Consider the following 19720-nt stretch of genomic DNA (forward strand, 5'->3'; position numbering starts at 1 on the left):
GTTACTCTCAAATGAAAGATCACGTTTTGTCAAAAACGCAGCTCAGTTTTCTACAGAGATGTCAAGCACGGGCATATGGGGAGCATAGTGGATACAGCAACTTTACACGTTGCATAGCAAATGTACACTCTTAACTAAGGGTGGGCATATTGGGAATATCGATATCATCTATACTGAGGGAGAACTTGGATTGGATCAATACTATTGTCTTGTGATAGATACTGTCTTTCCATTTCAACTATCACTATAGAACCTTGTTATTGGGTCATGAGATATAAGAAAACACTTTATTTCCATTAATTACCTTATTTTCAAAATATTGTTAAATGAAGATGTTATATACTGTGGGTTTTTTTGTATGACCCTTTAGCCCTTTTTGGAAGCAGTTGTAGTAAAAGTATTTTATTATTTAGTTTAATCTTTATTTGCACTGCTGACTTTATTTTAAAAATGCAATGGAAGATATTTTAAGTGTTTTGTTGATATCGTTTCACAGTATTTGTGTTTTTGTTACATTGCTACTTTTTTTACTTTTTTAATAAAAATAAAACACTTGTTTTAGAAGAAGTCTTTTATTTTATTTTAAGTGACTTTAGGATGATAACATTTGGACAACTGATATATATTTTTGTGTCGCCAGCAACACTCTAAATACAATAAATATTAGAACAGATTTCATTATTGATAGCAAATAATGCCAAACCTACTACAATGGATTACAGGATTTGCAGTTTGTAAAATGAATCTCACACTCTTATTCCCATTTATCTTGCAATTGAAGCCTTTGCGGGCTGAAAGCCGAATCAATTATTGAATGTGGGAATTGATATTATATAAACTAGCTTTACTAATCCTGTCTGGAATAAGTGCAGACAAAAATGATGCAGAGTGCTCTAAGACTGTGTTTCTAAACTTGTTGGTCAGGACTCAAAAGTGGGCCCTGGACCCCTATTCAGTGGGTTGCTGGCCTTGGCAAAATAAAGCTAAGAAGAAGAAAAAAAAATGGAGGGTCAATGACACAGAAACAGCGATAATGCTCTGCTCGAAATCTTCTTTCTGTTAAGTCAATCGGAGCCCAGTTGTGGCCCAGCTCAGTAGCCTAGATGGTAGTGTGCCTGCTTTGAGACTGGGAGGTCGCTGGTTCGCGCCTCGGCCGAGTCATACCTAATTGGTATAATGGCGGCGCCCTCTGGCTGCGGCTGCATCGACTCGCTACAACGGGTCAGGTGTATCGACATTTCGTTCTGTGTACATTGTTACAAAGAATGACAATACAAAGGAAATTATTATTATTATTAAGAGGGACCACAACTTATTTTATTGTAATTTTGGGGAAATAAGACAAATTTCCCTTTCTGCCCATAATAATGTGTCCAAAGAAAGAAAGTAATTAGGGAAAGGAAACCTGGAAAACTGACAACCATCGAGTCGAAGAAGGAAATAATTGCAAAATCTGAAAGTATGTCTGCCACTGAAGCATTGCTTGAAAGTATAAAAATAGTTTAAAAATGTTATATTTGTAGCTTTTTACCAGTATATTGATCTTTATTATCCATACGATTAGGTAATTGTCATTGTTTTGGTGCACAATTTTTTTTATATTATGTGTACAAACTGTTAGTATGCGGCTATTTAATAACAGTTTTAGGGTATCGCTTATATGACTTGAATTCATTTTTTGGTTTCGCTTATGTTTGTGATTTGAGAATGCATTACACTATCTCTGCTTAAAAATGCACTATACTTTTATCCGATGAACTTGAAAAGTGGATTTCATTTGGGGGGGGGTCGCAACTTGCCATTAGGGTGGAATGTTGGGTCCTCAAGTCAGACAGGTTGAAAACCACTGCTCTAAGAGTTTGGCTTCAATTTAACTTTGCATTGAGGGTGCAGAAAAGGCACGCTCTAAATTTTAGAATGCTTTTTGCCTTAGAATATATTTTTCAATCAACTCGTATATTTTTTCCAGTTCGTATTTTAATTAACATGAGTTTTGTGTTTATGTGTGTGTGTTTGTAACCGTTGTGCAAAAGGTATTAGTCTTATATCACATCTAACTTCATTATACAGTCTGAGTAATGTAATATCTCACAGAAGTGTGCCTATCTCTCATTTGAGTTAAAGTCGATTTATTCTGCAAGAAAAATGATACCATAAATTGATCAATTTAGGCATGATTTTAAGTAGATGTCATACAGGTATAGGTGAAAGGTATCCATGTTTGATTTCTGAAAACATGTACTGGTAGCTTTTACACAAAACTTCCTGTTAGTCTGCCAATGTGAAGATAATTCAAATGAACCCGTAACTGTAAATCATACATATACCAAAATACTTACCTGTTCTCCACTCTATATAATCCGAGTACGCCGTTTCCGAATCTGCGGTACCTAATTCATACAATCATTCAGACTATGTTTGTACCATACAAGGGGCTGTTTTTTTCTGTTATTACGTGAGAAATTCATGCAATACTTTTGCATAGGTCACGTTTGCAAATTACGGGTTTGTCTAGTCAATCTAAGGTTCAGAATGTACATAATTAAGTCTCCAACTATGCAACATCTGTGTTGTGAGTCAACCGCATTTTTTATCCTTTTTGTTTTTGTCTAAAAAGCACAAAGCATTTCAGGTGCAGGTACAATTAATAGACGCAAGGAGTTTTATGAGAACTAACTGACTTTTGAAAATATACTGTACACCTACAATGCAGTTCAAAGGTTTAGGGTCATCCAGATATTTTCATGGTTTTTCATGAAAAAGTCTTACTTTTATTTATCAAATGAGTTGTCCAAGGCCTGTGTTCTTTTGCACACATTAATCTGTCCCTTTCTTTGCCACTCTGCCTCGAAAGCTAGCATCTCGGGGTCGCCTCTTCAGTGTAAATGTGGACACTGGTGTTTTACAGCTACTATTTAACCAAGCTGCTAGTTGAGGACATTTAAGGCGTCTATTTCTCAAACTAGAAATTCTAATGTACTTGTCCTCTTATTTGATTGTGCCTCTCACTTGTTTTTCTACTCTGTTTGCCCTGTTCTCTGTAAGGAATAGTAGGAGAGCTACAGTTCCTTGGCAATTTTATTTCTTAAACCAAGAATAGACTGTCGAGTTTCACGTGAAATTTCTTTCTTTCTGACCATTCTAAAAATATAATCGCATTTACGAATGTGATGCTCCAGATACGTTAGTAACTCAAATGGAGGTCAGTTTTTTTGTACCTTTTCTAACCAGCTAAACGGTTTTCAGCATTACTGACATCATTGCACAAAGATTTGTTTTGCCTTTTAATGTCATTAGCTCTCACAATGTACTATTACAACAATGGATTGCTGATTTCTAGAAATAGGCCTCTATACATCTAGGTAGGTATTGCATTAAAATGTAGACATTTGCAGTTAAAGTAGTAATTTAACATGTTAACAATGTATGGGGTGCATTTCTAATTCGTTAAATGTTTTCATAAATGATACTGTTTGCTTTTCTTTCAAAAATACGGACATTTTTAAGCGACCCCAAACTTTTAAATGGTGGTGCACATGAAGCATGACGTGCTGTATGTTAAACTAAGCTTCTTTTTTTTTAGATACACATGGAAATATATTACCTGCCTCAGTATAATTGTGAAGGTATTCAGTGACTTTAGGATGTTAACTTTTGTTCAACTGATCTATATTCTTGTGGAACCCACAAAACTATGTTAATACTCCTATCTTTACAGTTATGTATCTAGTTGGGTAAGGCCTCCACAATGTACATATTTAATAAAAGGCCTATCCGATTTAAATGCATAAATCTAAATTTATTGGGTTATTTTTGTGAGTTGTGGAAATTCCTTTGTAGCCTGAATGTACTACAAGATGGAGGGGATGGGGGAGTGGCATCGCCTAAGGCCGGGTGGCTCAAAAGGCTCAAAAATGGAGTTGGTGACAGGAGTGAGGCGTAGCGGGGCGCCTGTCATCCCAGAAATGTTATTGAGACTGCGGGATTTCTCATAACCTGTGGCTACGTAACCATGAGATGAGTAGGGCAAATGAAAAAAGAAATTGTAAATGCCCATATAATGCATCCAAAATAGTAATGTAAGCAATGTGTGTGAAGGGGTCGCAATTGTAAATGTATGTGTATAAGGCAGAAGCACACATTAGGAACAGCAAAGATCAGCCATTTTTTAAAATTAAAAAAATCATTTGTCATGAAAAAACAAAACATCAGCCCAAACAAAATGAGATAATATAGACAGAAGGAGGCAGTTGGAAAAGACAGACAACAAGAGGGACATACAGATGGACAGACAGACACAGGACAAAACAGAAAAATGGGTTACAAATATCCTTTGCCACAATATACCTTGGACACAGTTGAGCCACACAAATGGATGTGATTGTTGCATACAAGAATATGGATGGTTTTAGGAATCAACATTTGTTTATGGGGTTTGGGGTATGCATTTTAAGTGAATCCCTGGTGAGATGACATTCCTCACTAGAGGTATGATTGAGCCTAAACAAATCTAGCCCGGGCCTGGCCCGCAGGTATTAAAGCCAGAAGCAAACGCACATTTCCATATTATATTTGTGAAGAATGGGGAGCAGGAGGGCTTCTATCTTGCAACTTTTTTTTAAAAAAAAGTATCCATCCATCTTTGTTTCTCTTTTTTGTGGGGGATCCATCCCCCTCAAAAGTAGCAGAGCGAGTGGACGCTCTGAGAACTGGAGGGGATGGAATCCAACACACGGATACTCCACATATATTTAAAAAAAAAGAAGGGTAGATACTTTTTTTAAAAGAAAAAAGAAAAAAAGGCAGCGAGAGAGAAGCACGGCCCTGCCAGACCCGAACGTAATGATTTGGATTTTAACTTTGGGTCAAGCTCAGGCTCGGGCTTAAGATCTTACCTCTATTCCTCACTCACCCAATCAGTGATGTGAAAACAACTTTGTTGAACAACACATTCATGAGAAAGCCATCAGGAACTGAGCTCACACAGAATTATATTCATAAATTTAGACAGCACTGCAATTGAACATCATAACAACTGTGTTGCTATATTCATGGAACTTTGGATATATAGCAACAATTCCTGCCCCGCAATTTTATAAGAGTTAATTCTAAACACTATGGGTGGATCAATCCAAATATCGAAATTGATCATAATCAAGTACTTGGATTGGATCAATACTATTATCCTGAGAGCAATACTTCAACCCTCTACCAATTTTCTAAAAGTGCCGCTTCTATATGTAGATGGCAGCATTTTTCTCACTCAACGCTTTCCTGTTTGTGTGATTGACAGGAACTCTTTTAGCACGTCTCCTACCTGGCTTGCTGCTGCATCTTGCCTGCTAGGCAGAAGAGAGGGCCAAATCTACGTGAACATCCTTATCAGAAGCTAAATTTGACAGAGGCAAACAGGAAACGCAAGCGCAGTGTGGACTTCTTTTTTCTGACAACAGAAACGGACTATCCCAGGTATATTTGTGTAAAGTGGTCCGCCATACTGTGCAAATTGACATAAACACTGTTGCAACCAAAAATGTAGTAATTCAAGCCTCGGCTGCGATATATCTACAACATCCCTGCTTAGCATTAAGGGTTGGAATCGGGGCTGGAAATCCTCTCCTCTGTATCAGTCCCCCAGAAAAAGTCAAGAATGCGTGTTAGTGTGTTCTTGACTCGAGCCACCTCCCACGATGATGATATTACTAATATGCAGAGCACCAAAGATGTGGCTCCTGATCGAGTTTAGTGTGTCAGGAAAGTCCAACATTTTGGCGACAGCTTTTGTCATTCCAGAGTGTTTTGTTGACATGATGGCTTTTTGACAAATTTGAAAATGAACAATAACTGTGCATATATAATGTAGGTTCGTCAAGCTGTTTTAAGTATGAGGACCACTCAGATCGCTGTCACGGTTGCCCATTGCCCTCACTTGGTCCTGCCCGTTTGGCCCCAGCTGCGGCTCTTTGCCTGATTGGCTTCCCTCCTATCTAAGCTCAGTGCTCTCACTCACCCGTTGTCAGTCCGTCAATGAACCTCTGCACCCGCAAGACGTCTGTTTTGACTCTTTCCGGTATACTGCTGGTGAATCCTGTCCAGTATCGATCCGGTCTATCTGGTCCTGTTTGATATCTGACTCCAGTCCCCAGTGTTTTGTATCGATCCCGTCCGTCTCGTCCTGTCTGATATCTGACTCCAGTCTCCAGTATCGGGTATCGATCCTGTCTATCTCGTCCTGTTTGATATCTGACTCCAGTCTCCTGTGTCTGGTATCGATCCCGTCTGTCTCGTCCTGTCTGATATCTTGCTACAGTCCCCGGTATCCGGAATCGATTCCGCCTGTGTCATCCTGTCCGATATCCTGTGCCAGTCTCCAGTATCCGGTATCGACCCCGTCTGTCTCGTCCTGTCTGATTTCTGACTCCAGTCTCCAGTATCTGGAATCGATTCTGTCTGTCCTGTATCTGCTCGTGTATCCGGTATCAATCCTGTCTGTCCTGTCCCGTCGGGTGTTGAGCCAGTCTGTCCGGTATCTGCTCGTGTATCTGGTATCGATCACATCAGCCTCTGGCTTCCTGTTTTTCCACGCCAGACTTCTGTCTTACTTCTTCTGCCCAGCAATCGCCAAATCACTGGCGTTAGTGTTCACGTGCATCACTGCCCCATTTCCGTAAAATAAAGCTTGTGTGAAAACATTATGCATCTGGGTCCTCCTCCCGTTCTGGTTCTGACAATGGCAACGTCATTGGGACGCAGGCAGACAAGCAGAAAAGGGGCGGGGCAATTGTTTAGCCAATCAGAATGCAGAACACAGTGTAAGATAAGAATCCTCAAAGTTCGAAACAGCGATACGTAAACCGGGATACAGTGAGGAATTACTGTACTTAAATGTATATGCTTCTATAAAGTTGTATTGCATTTTACCCCAGATTTAAAATCTCAGCAAAATCATATCTGTCTTATTGTCAATGCCTTTGAAAAAAAACTTTTCAAAATTAGCATCTGCGTGTGTATTGTTGAGCTTTTAAGTATGATTGAACTTACATTATCTGTGTATGTTTACACTTTTTTATGCTAATCAAGTGTCATCACTCAATAATCTTTGGCTAATAATGTTAAAATTCTGTGTGTGTGTGTGTTGATCCGTAAGTACGTATGCATTTCAGCTACCATCTGGACCCAATTTCCGAATTTTTACATGGTATCCAATTAGAGTTAGAGTTAGGATTAGTCGGTCAGTTGTCATGGTTACAGCTAAGGCTATAAAGTGATGTGAATGGAATGTCTATACCTTGCATGATCTATTTTGCAATATGATGCTGAGAGCGTTTGCCAAGGACAGAATATAAACATAAAAAGGGCAAAAATCTCTGGAATGTTGAGCGAGAGTCACAGAGGACCTAAAACTCAAAGGAATCACGTTGTTAAAACAAGATACCATTTTCTTGTTTTCCCCCCAGCTTTCTCATCATAATTTCTGTATGCCTACTGCATATTAATATTGCTGAGAGAATGTAAAGAAGTCACTGCACTACAGTCTTGCTTAATATATTGCCTCTGCAATGAGAGATAGCAAAAATCCGTTCCTCTTCTTATGTAGAGGACTTTAATGTATTGGTACTGAGAAGAAATAATTGCCCTACGGTGCAAATCTTTGTTCTTGGGTTAAGTCCAGCGCAAAGTCTAATCATGAAGATTGGTGGAGTTTTATTTATTTTCGTACTATGTTAGACTGCGACTTTACAAGTAGTGCTACACGCAACTAAACGGAGACATTTGTAGTTGTCGAGTCAGGTTTGGAGCAATATCCATCATTCTTATGTCTGCGGTTTTTCTACTGACTATCGAGTAATGCAGCACTTGAAATACTTCCTTTGTATAAAATATCAACTACAAACCACTGAATCGCCAGAAATAAGAGCCTGAGGGCAGCCAAGCCCCATGTGACAGTAATCGTTGGTAGTAATCTTGTTTACATATTTGTATGAATCAAAATGAACCTAAGTAAAATATAGCCGGAGACTGTAATACAATTTTAGGATCAGCCTTCAGTAAAAAAAAATGGAGTGCTCTTAGACAAAGGTGAAATAAAAAGTGTAGTGGGCTCAGTTCCAGAGGACACAGCGAAGACCAACCAATCAACTTCAACTTCTTACTGGCTTGACAAAATAATGTGACGATTAGTGCAAAATGGCTGCACCAATTTTTTGCTGTAATAATAATAATGAGAAGAAGAAAAAGAAGAAGAAAATGCAGAAGAAGAAGAATTAGAAAATGCAAAAGAAAAAGACAAAGAAAATTAAGAAAATGCAGAAGAAGAGGAAGAAGCGAAAGAAGCTGAAGAAGAGGAAGAATAAGAGGAAGATTAAGAAAAAGCAGAAAAAGAAGAAAATTAAGAAAAAGCAGACAAAGAAGAAGATTAAAGAAAGCAGACAAAGAAGATTAGGAAAAAGCAGAAAAAGAAGAAGAATTAGAAAATGCAGAAGAAGAAGACGAAGAAGATTAAGAAAATGCAGAAGAAGACGATTAAGAGAATGCAGAAGAAGAAGAGGAAGAAGCTGAAGAAGAGGAAGAATAAGATTAAGAAAAAGCATAAAAAGAAGAAGAAGAAGAAAAGGCAAAAGGAAAAGCAGAAGAAGAAGAAGAAGTGAAAGAGGCGGAAGAAGCGGAAGAAGAAGCAGAAGAAGATGAAAAATATTAAGAAAATAAGATGATTATGAAAATGCGGAAGAAGAAGATTAAAAATAAGCAGAAGAAGAAGAAAAATATAATAAAAGAAAAAAGCAATTGTCATAAAAACAATATTTAAATCTGTTTTATAAAATCATGGCCATTGTGTATGTTTTAATGCTGTGTATCTTATGGTAGGTACCAGAGTATTTAGAGACATGTTTAAGGAGAAGGGGGAAGAGGAGGAACAGGATGAAGGAGGACGGGTGGAAAAAGGGGTCACATACACAGATGAAACAACAAAACAGAAACAGGCTGAAAAATAAATCAATGGAACATGTAACCAACACAACAAACAATTAACATTTTGCACAGATATCCGCAATAGCCTAATCCAGGGGTGTCAAACAGGCGACCTACGGGCAGGATCAGGCCTGCTAAGGGATCGAATCCGGCCCGCTCGGAGAAGCGCAAGAGAAAAATGAGCTGCAGGTTGAAATATGTCCACTTGATGTTGCCAAAGAGAAATGCCTCTTACAGATGTTGTACTTATATTTCTCTTTCTCTCTCTCTCTTCTCTCTCTTCCTCCTTTTTTATCTCACTCTCTCTCTCTTTCACTCTCTCCTTCTCCTTTTCTCTTTTTTGTTCCTCTTTGTCTTTCTCTCTGTGTCTTTGTACTTTCTTTTGCTATATCTCTTTTCTCTCATTCTCTATCTTGCTTTCTCCTTGTCTCTTTCTCCCCTTCACCCTTTCTCTCCCTCCATTTTCTCTCTTTCTTCCTATTTCTCTTTGGATTTTGTTCTTTCTCTTTCTTTTCCCTCTCTCACTAGATCTCTTTTTATATCATTTGTTTCTCACACTCTCTTCCTCTCTCTTTTTTGCCCCCCCCTTCTACTTTTGCCCCCTCTCTTTCTCATTACTTTCTCTCTTTTTTTTCTTTCTCCCTAATCTACTAGCCTGGCATCTGAGAGAATGTTTGTTCTATTGTGTGGTCCCCGAGTTAAAATTTGTTTGAAACCCCTGGCCTAATCATAAGTATAAGGCAGAATTCAGCATTGTGTGATCAGTCTCAAAACGATCAAACCTACATTTTAGTACAGACATAACCATAAAAATTAACTGTGTGCATGCGTACGTCAACTGTGGGAAGTGGAAAATCAGATGTAGTTATTTCACTGGTGGGTCGTGAGGGGCCTACGAAGCCTTCGTTGCTAGCCTAAAAATTTTAGACTCATGTGATGTTAATTGTATTTTGTCCCTGAATTCTTATCTAATAATTTCAAAATGTCTGTGAGCTTCTTTTCATTGCTCCTCCTCTGGTCGTGCCGCCTCAAGATCTGTGCTTTCATATTTGAGCATTTCACCAATCACATTTCAGTCGTTACTTGTTGCCAGGGTCAGAAATCTACCCGGAGACCTTGACAATCAGCCCAGCAGGCCCCAAGGCATAAAATAAGCGACGATAAAGCTGGTGGTTCAGCAAATGACATTCCGAGTTAATGAGACAGCGCCCGCTAGAGGGCCTTTGGAATCGTTCGTAGTTTTACAAACTATGATTAGCTAGAGGGTGGAAACGGAAGTATCAGAGCGAAGACGTGGGGAAAAAAAGCCCTGTGTCCACTGCTTCCGTCCAACGGCCTTTTAAAAGTGGCTGTATTCCTAAATAATTTTTAATAATTTCTTGAGGTCATTAATGAGGCTTTTTCAATATGTATCGCAGCTGGAGCTTCAGTTAATGTTCTATAGCCATGAAATAGTAATTAAGGATTGGATCGGATCAGACGTAGCACTACTGAAGGCGCAGGTGTGAAATGTACAGGGTTGGGTAGGGTTACTTTAACTTGATTACTTTCACTTACTTTTGGATTACTCCAATACCAAATATGCCAATAAAAGACAAAAGAAACTAAATATGAATAAAATTATGACTTACAACACGTGGTAAGCTCTCTCCTCTGGCTTTGATCTCTTTGATCTCCGGCAAAACTAACATAAAATGCGACAGAAACAAAATGAAAATAAATCGCCAACATCGTTTTTGCCGCTCCATGTATTCCGTTACTCCCCAAGCCTGCACAAAATTTAGTAATTTTATTCATATTTAGTTTTTTTTGTCTTTTATTAGCATATTTGGTATTGGAGTAATCCAAAAGTAATTGAAAGTAATCAAGTTAAAGTAACCCTACAATGTACGACCCGCAACTGTGTATAGAGGGTTTGGCCAAATACTTTTTGTATTTAATTTATGATTATGTGATATAGTTTAATCCAGTTTGAATGAACCCCTTAAGCAGCTGCGTAAAAGCAACCAACCAGCTTGGATTAGGCTTCCATTTGTTATGACATGACTTCAGTGTTGTATGCAGAATAAAAGAGATATGAGCTCATTTAGCAGAAATATTAATGTCTCATCGGCTATAAACACTGTTGTCAATAATCAGCACTTAGCCTTCTAAAATTGTGCATACTTCATGCTTTTCCTAAAGCTAATTGCTGCACCTACCTTTTCTAACGCTGCCATCTGTGGTTCGCTGGAACTCCCCAGCACTCAGTAGGAAACAAGCCCGATCGTGTGGGTAGCGTTCCCGACTGTTGGTTGAACCGTGTCCCCTTATTGCTGGGCTGCGCTCATCCCCCAAAACCTGGTCAATTGTGGGACAGTCTTCATTAGCCAGCGCTGCTGCATTGGCTGCCGCGTCACCATTCTGCTTCGAATCTGGGGTGAACAAATTGAATGGGTAAAGAAAAGAGAAAGAGAGAAGCCTCAAGTTGAAAGAAAAACAAAGGAAAAATGTGGTTACTGTTAAAGTTTTAAAAGGTGTCACTATAGTAGTTTTTCCCTTTATTACTTTGATAATCACATTATTCATTTAGGTTTATCATCACATTTGAATACATCTTTACTTGCTGTATTCATTTGATGTTTCAAAGTATCCTTCCATTCAGTACTTTCCCAGTATTTTTTCAAAGTGGTGTTCTGATTAGTGTGTCCTTGCCATACTTGCAACATACCACCTGCAATTAGGTTGGATCAATCTAAACCAGGGGTGTCAAACTCGTTTTAGCTAGGGGCCACAAATTAACTAAAAAATCTCACGGGGGCCGGACTGGTAAGTTTAAGAGAAAGAGAGAGGGAGAAAAACCGAACAGCGAAGCAAGAATTTCTCGAAATTTTTGGTCGAACACCGATTTGTCCGAACTGAGAGGCGTTCGAAAACCGAGGTTCCACTGTACTACATGTGGATGGAATAAGCAGGTACAAGAATAAAGGTGTGCGGGAATGTCCACTTAAGGGCCGCCCATGGTCACGGGTTTGACTCAGTGGACGGTATATATTAACATAAATTCACTGTATCCAATACAAGACAGTGTATCACATACCTGCCCTGTTGATTTCAATGATCTCCTCTTGTGCCAGGGGACAATCTCCAGCACCCATCATGCTGCCAGATCCCACCATGCCTGGCCCCAGAACATTGCCCATAAGCCTGTGCGGCGAAGCGGTTGCCATGGCAAGGGCATCGGGTTTGCAGTAATTGGGACTGCCCGGCTGTGGTGCTCGGGGAATATGCTTATTCCTTTTCTTGGGGAGTTTTTGCTTTGCCATGGCCAGAGAGTAGTACATACCGAAGTTGTTGACTATGACTGGAACGGGCATGGCGATGGTCAACACACCGGCCAAGGCACAGAGGGCGCCCACCAACATTCCAGACCATGTTTTCGGAAACATATCTCCATAGCCCAGTGTTGTCATGGTCACCACTGCCCACCAAAAACCGATGGGAATATTTTTAAAATCCGTGTGGGCACCGGCAGTCGGGTCATCCGGGTCAGCACCTACGCGCTCAGCATAGTAGATCATGGTTGCAAAGATGAGGACGCCAAGAGCCAGGAAAATGATGAGGAGCAGGAACTCGTTGGTGCTTGCCCTCAAAGTGTGGCCCAGGACCCGCAAACCGACAAAGTGGCGAGTGAGCTTGAATATGCGCAGGATTCGGACAAAGCGAACCACGCGCAGGAAGCTGAGCACATCTTTGGCTGTTTTTGAAGAAAGGCCGCTCAGCGCCACCTCCAGGTAAAAGGGCACAATGGCCACAATGTCTATGATGTTGAGAGCACTGCGGAAGAACTCGGTTTTGTCGGGGCAGAAGATAACACGCGCCATCACCTCAATCGTGAACCAAATGACGCAGACACCCTCAACGTATGTCAGCCATCCGTCCGTGACCACTTCAAACACTGTCTGTAAAAGGAAAGCGACACAAATGAAAATACAAAATCATCATTATCATACGTGAAGTCTTTCAGTTTTAATGCAAAAACAAAAAAATGTTTATTTAACAAAAAAATATGAGTGAAAACGTGTACAGTAACCCCTCGCTGTATCTCTGTTCCCTTTTCATCATGCATTGTGTTCTGCAGCAGACAACATACAGCAAAAGCAATCACGAGGGCAGTCTATGGAGGGCTGTGTTTGTGTGTGTTGGGTGGGCATGGCAGTCTGGGTGCACGACTGAAAGAGCCTTGTGTATGTTGTCAGTCAAACAGCTGTGTTGGGTAGGCGCTCAAGTCACTGTGTCCAGCCACCTAAAACAAACCGCAAAGCACGGCTACAGCTAGTATTTCAGCAGCTCCTTAAGTTGGAAAGAAATTCACTAATTAAATGGGACTCTGAGGAAAGTCAAAAGGGCGCAAAAAAATGCTGATCACCAGTGGGGGCTCCCTATATTGTTATCGGGTCTGGGAAGAGACTGACGCGGCATTTGGGAGCGGAAGAAATAGCGGGTCGAAAGGTCCAGCCTACTTCTGCGACTACGTAACAACTGTCACAGGCCACGCCTGCCGAGCCTGTATCATACCAACGGCAGGACCGATACCCATGAAACTGATGACATGGAGCTACAACTCACGGGAAACAGCTACATTCGTGACTCTTGTGTTTTATTTAATCACGGAGACCTAGTTGAACCCATGGATGCTTGATGCTAGCGTGCAGCTAGCCGGCCGCTCTCTACATTGCATCACCGCATCGCCTCCGATTTCGTTGTACTTTTTTATAATGACAATAAAGATCATTCATGTAAGTGCAACTCTGTGTTCTGTGTTTTATCTTCAGATCTATAGTTTTTTTGTGACAGTCATGTATATGACATGTTACTGATATCTACTGAGTACATTTTTTTAATTTGAGGGTTTTGACTATCGACAGACTTTTGCGGAACTCAACCCTGCGAAAAACAAGGAATTACTGCACAGCTAATCATACAAAAACTAAAAAAGTCATTGTTGTTGTTTCCAAGGCGTCAAAATTATCTTATAAAGATGAAAACCTAGCTAGTGAAGGATTTTATTCATTTGACTATAAGGGATTTTATACGATTAAAAAAAAAATTACATTTATTGAGTGCGATGAAGATTTTCACCGAGTCGGCTATACTGTAGTTCAATGACAGGTTCAATGGAGGACGGCAGGCGATGTTTTGAGAACAAGGCCCTGAGGACATAGAAACGCTCAATGTGGTTTTAAGTTTTTCCACAAATCGAGGCGAGGTGGCGGAGCCGTGGAGCAAAAGTGGGTGCTTCCCTGGCACGCCCGTGGGAGGAGCCGGCACACCAGCTTGCGGAAAAACATGGGCCGAGAGAAGGAAGCGAGAGATTGAGAGAGGAGGCTTCACAGAGACTCGAGCGACACTAATTCGGCCATATTCAATGGAGTTCACTTAGTTAAATTGTTTAAGAAATTAATTCTGCACCTGTGTGGAAATGCCAGTCTCTTGTCCATCTTTTCCATCAAGAAATGAGCGTGCATTGTTAGGTGAATGTAGGTTGTGTTTGGTTAATGGAGTCAGATAACTAATTCGAACATTTTGGTAAACGATACATTTTAATATTTAATTCCTAACACTAGCTTGCTGCAAAAAGCAAAATTGCAATTCGAAGTAGCTGACTTCACATTGGAGGATTAGAAACAGTGAGAAAAAAACAAGAATCATTTTCCACCTTTACCCACTCTAAGTTTCAAGTGCATACGTGCATTGAACTGATCTACTTTTGAAAATATTCAGTAAATTGCGAAATAACTTTCAACGACTGTTTCACAATTTTAAAGCCCAATCTCTATCAGGGGTTTGATGATGTATTCAATTTAGATCTTTGAAATACACATTAAATGACTCATGGAAACTTCACGCACCTCCTCGTGTGTTACATTGCTAACAGTGATGTTCTCAGTCAGGTTGTAAATGGTGTAGAAGGCTTCGTGAGTCTCCAGGCAGAACGTCGAGATGGAAAGGAGGATGAAGAATAGGGAACCAAATGCCACATACTGCAGAGGGAAAGAGAAAAGCGGAATACATGAATAGGTTTCCATTCCAAAATCATTGAATGACCCAAGAAGCTGTAGTCCCTAATCCACCCGTAACCCAGTTTTCAGGTATTTATTGTCGTTCAGGTTTCTGAGCCATTGCAGCATGTGAAGCTGTTATGCAGAAAGGCTGCCGCTAGAGGGCGTCTGTAACACTTTAAGTAGGCCAATGATGTTAGTACAAATGGGCTCACTGCTGCATAGCCAGTGTTTTTGGCCGAGGCAGATGAGGATGATAGGAGATAAAGATGCTTTAACAGATGGACACGTACAGTGTACATATGAATAAAAGGAGTAAAAACAAGTGGATGAGGAAGCAATAGTTAGATGATGAGAGATCCATGAGGTACATTGAGAATGTCTTCTTAGGAATGTTAAAATATCATTATTGTTAAACACAAGGTGTACATTGTTAATTGATCATTGGCCTCACAATATATACATCACTCACATCACATCAAGTATTTCAATATTGTTAATCATCCATGTACCTTTATTTCAACTCTACTTTTGTTGTATGAAAGTGTGATTGCTTTTCTTGTTTGCTGCAGAATTTTCCTGTCTACTACGTTTCACCCCTCCAATTTCTCTCCCTCCCCAACCCCCCTTCAGATTGCACAAACACGCCGTTTTATATGTTGAAGTCATTTGCTTCCCTTCTGTGTTCATGTGTGCACCTTTTCTATAAAAAGCCCCAGTAACAGTCATAACCAAGGCTGATGATGCATGAATGTTCACTCAATTCCTAGATAGACCCTGAAACCAATACCACAACGGATACCAACGAATAAGGCAGGAGTCTCAAACCTTTTTTAGTTTGATATGAATTTCTAAAATAGGAACTTAGTTAGATGGCTTGCTAAATAGTTGAAAATGTACCTTGATTGTCATCTCAAAAGGTAAACAGGTAAAAACTAAAAGGTTGCTAGATAGCTGGCTCAAAGAGTAAAAAGCCAATGTAAATAGCCAGATAGAAAGCTAAATAGAGCTAGACATTTAGCCAGAGAGGTGAGCTTATAACTATCAAAAAAAATGAAATGTTAACTGGATAGCATGCAAAAAGAACGTAAAAAGCTAGCTAGATAGCTTTGTACATTTGTTTTGCATGCTAGGTAGATAACATTAAAAAATGTAAAAAGCTAGCAAGAAAGCTTGCTAAATAGTTAAAAAGGTAACTTGATAGTGTGGTAGACAGTGTGCTAGATAGATAGACAGGCAGACAGAAAGACAGACAGACGAAGACCAAAGGGAAAGGAGCATAAAATGATAGATACTGTAGGTAAAAGGGTAGGGAGATAGCCAGCTTGGTTGGTTGGATGGACCCCTTAACCACTAGGGTCATAAAGGCACCATTTCCTGTGGTGTGTCTTGTGCAAATACAGCCGAGTGGCAACCTAGAGCTTTTCCAAAAATGTTTACAAATTTCAAAAAATGTGGGAGGGAAATATATATTTGTTTCAATGTAGTTTTCGTAGGAGGACAACCATGACACAAACACTTTTAAGGTTTTCTAATGTTGTAAAAATATTTATAATAAATATTACATTTTAACTAGGGGTGTAAATATGAGATGGGAGGAAAGGTCAGCTGATACAAAATCACGGGTGGAAAGTAACAAGTATGCCCTCTCTCACTGGTAGAAACTCCGGCTACAGGTTGCCTCCTCGAAAACAGCAAAGTCATATACTGCAACGGGAAGTCATTATTCTCAGGCTTAAACTCCTGCCTTGAGAACATAGCTGCAATGCAAAACCTTGGCGCATCTCTCCACCGTTTGTATTTCACTTTCTAAGTTGTCCCTTGTGTTAGAAGATCTTCACCTATTGAAGGGGTAGTGTCACTAGCGAGTTAGATGGCTTTTTTAAACAATCTCTTTGGGGTAAAAAGAGAAAAATAACTGCACAGGAATCAAAGGTAAACTGTATAGATATATTTTTATGTACTTCACGTTTTAAAAGAGCTGCTATCTTATTCTTCTAAGTGCATGCTGTGTTTACTCCACTCTATTGTTGCCCAGATAAGGGGCACGTTAAGCATGATTTCCTTTTTGTTTTTTCAAATTCTCAAAATAAAAATGACATTAAAAGTTGAATTCATTTTTTGCATTTATTTAAAATGACACAATGAAGCATACCGTTATCAATATATTGAAATGAAGTTAAACTTGAGGCAGTATCCTATAAAGTAGTCTTGTGGTCACAGGATGCGCTGCATCCGACTTAGTCATTTTGATAGTAGGCTAATATAGCTAATATAGATGCATAAATCATGTGTTGCATTCATTATATGGCTTACAGGCATATGAGCCTTTTAAATATTCAGCGGCTCCAGACAAATTTATTATTATTTTTTGGGGGTCCAATATGGCTCTTTCCACGTTTTGGGATGCCGACCCCTGGCTTAGGAGCAGGATCTCAACGGTGCGATTCAGTGCTTCAATCAGCTCATCTGCCATTTTCTCCGTCTCATTAAAGTCCATTCCTTCTAAGCTGCCTGCAAATGCAATTGCACAGAAAAATTCCACCCAGTGGAAAGAAAGATTTAAAATGTCATTGAAACATGCAACGAAAGATACAAGGGAAGCAGAGGAGGGGATTGTCACCCCTGTTAAACTGAAGTTTAAAGGTCAAAAGCTGCACCTTGCATAGAATTTTCAGTCAATTCTTTCCATTGAGCCAAGACAGTGTGGCAGTCAGTGTGTTAAACATTTTACTCAAGTGAAAAAACTGGTAATATATATACTCAAGTGGAAGTAAAAAGTAGTTATCTAAATAAGTACCGTATTTTCCGCACTATAAGGCGCACCTAAAAGCCTTTATTTTTTTCAAAAGCTGACCATGCGCCTTATAATACAGTGCGCCTTATTTATGGATCAATTTTAAAATTGCAAAGTCTTCCAACTAACTTGCAGCCGCCGACTAGATTTTCCCCCGAAGGCGAAGTCGTCCGCGGTGTATGCCGGGATTTATTTACCGGCGTTTCATTGGCTAACCAATGTGTCAATCATCATTTGAATCAATCACTATTGGCTAAAGTTATTCGGAGGTCAAGGGGCGGATCCTTTTTATCATTTACAGGCTGGCATTGGCTTAAACGGCAACACAAAGCCTGCAATTGGCCAAAACAACGGTGTATGCTGGGATTTATTTACCGGCGTTTCATTTCCTAACCAATGTGTCAATCATCATTTAAATCGAGCACTATTGGCTAAAGTTATTCGGAGGTCAAGGGGCGGATCCTTTTTATCATTTACAGGCTGGCATTGGCTTAAACGGCAACACAAAGCCTGCAATTGGCCAAAACAACGGTGTATGCTGGGATTTATTTACCGGCGTTTCATTTCCTAACCAATGTGTCAATCATCATTTGAATCGAGCACTATTGGCTAAAGTTATTCGGAGGTCAAGGGGCGGATCCTTTTTATCATTTACAGGCTGGCATTGGCTTAAACGGCAACACAAAGCCTGCAATTGGCCAAAACAACGGTGTATGCTGGGATTTATTTACCGGCGTTTCATTGGCTAACCAATGTGTCAATCATCATTTGAATCGATCACTATTGGCTAAAGTTATTCGGAGGTCAAGAGGCGGATCCTTTTTATCATTTACAGGCTGGCATTGGCTTAAACGGCAACACAAAGCCTGCAATTGGCCAAAACAACGGTGTATGCTGGGATTTATTTACCGGCGTTTCATTTCCTAACCAATGTGTCAATCATCATTTGAATCGAGCACTATTGGCTAAAGTTATTCGGAGGTCAAGGGGCGGATCCTTTTTATCATTTACAGGCTGGCATTGGCTTAAACGGCAACACAAAGCCTGCAATTGGCCAAAACAACGGTGTATGCTGGGATTTATTTACCGGCGTTTCATTGGCTAACCAATGTGTCAATCATCATTTGAATCGAGCACTATTGGCTAAAGTTATTCGGAGGTCAAGGGGCGGATCCTTTTTATCATTTACAGGCTGGCATTGGCTTAAACGGCAACACAAAGCCTGCAATTGGCCAAAACAACGGTGTATGCTGGGATTTATTTACCGGCGTTTCATTGGCTAACCAATGTGTCAATCATCATTTGAATCGATCACTATTGGCTAAAGTTATTCGGAGGTCAAGAGGCGGATCCTTTTTATCATTTACAGGCTGGCATTGGCTTAAACGGCAGCACAAAGCCTGCAATTGGCCAAAAAAGATGAATGTTTATGGCACGTGGCTGACGGCATAGAGAAAGCATTTTTTTCCATTCTGTATTTGAAATTATTTTATTCTCCTGGATTTACTACCCTCACGGATATAAGAGGACATTGGCTGCACATTATTATGAACACAACGACTTCGGTGAGCTACTTCGGGTTTTATATTGTCCCTGTATCTTGTTTCAGACTGAACTCGATGTTTCTGTGATAAGCGGTGCAGATAATGGATGGAATGAAGTGTCCATTTTTAAATTAAACTCAATTCCAAGTTTTTATTGTCATATGCACGGTAAAGTTGCGAGCGAAAAAGAAAATAGAAACTAAGGAATGGATGGCATTTCTTGAATCCCAAGACTTTAACCTTCCGAATGATATTTGGAACGATGCATTTGAGTGATTGGTGACATCGTACTGTTTCCGTACATGTCCGAGACACGTATTTGCTTCTTTGCAAGCTTTGGGAATGTTAAGGGGGTAATCAGTTGGACT

General features: G+C 39.9%; 1 protein-coding gene across 4 annotated transcripts in view; it reads right to left on the reverse strand.

Annotated features, from left to right (window-relative positions):
- The window catches only part of LOC148375118 (voltage-gated potassium channel KCNC1-like), a 55958-nt gene that overhangs the window by 4384 nt on the left and 31854 nt on the right, over positions 1-19720 (reverse strand). For 2 of the 4 annotated variants that reach the window (XM_088344879.1, XM_088344882.1), the window contains 4 exons: positions 14862-14993; positions 12050-12911; positions 11172-11384; positions 3831-4002 (listed from right to left, as the gene is read on the reverse strand). In XM_088344879.1, coding sequence (XP_088201005.1) covers positions 3851-4002; positions 11172-11384; positions 12050-12911; positions 14862-14993 — 1359 coding nt within the window. In that variant the 3' untranslated portion in view covers positions 3831-3850. Of the gene's footprint in view, positions 1-3830; positions 4003-11171; positions 11385-12049; positions 12912-14861; positions 14994-19720 lie in introns of those variants that run through there. The other 2 variants (XM_088344881.1, XM_088344880.1) reach the window with 1 other exon arrangement.

Source organism: Urocampus carinirostris, chromosome 1 (genome assembly GCF_059441175.1).
Source record: "Urocampus carinirostris isolate Australia breed hairy pipefish chromosome 1, RoL_Ucar_1.0, whole genome shotgun sequence".
Taxonomy (NCBI): Eukaryota; Metazoa; Chordata; class Actinopteri; order Syngnathiformes; family Syngnathidae; genus Urocampus; species Urocampus carinirostris.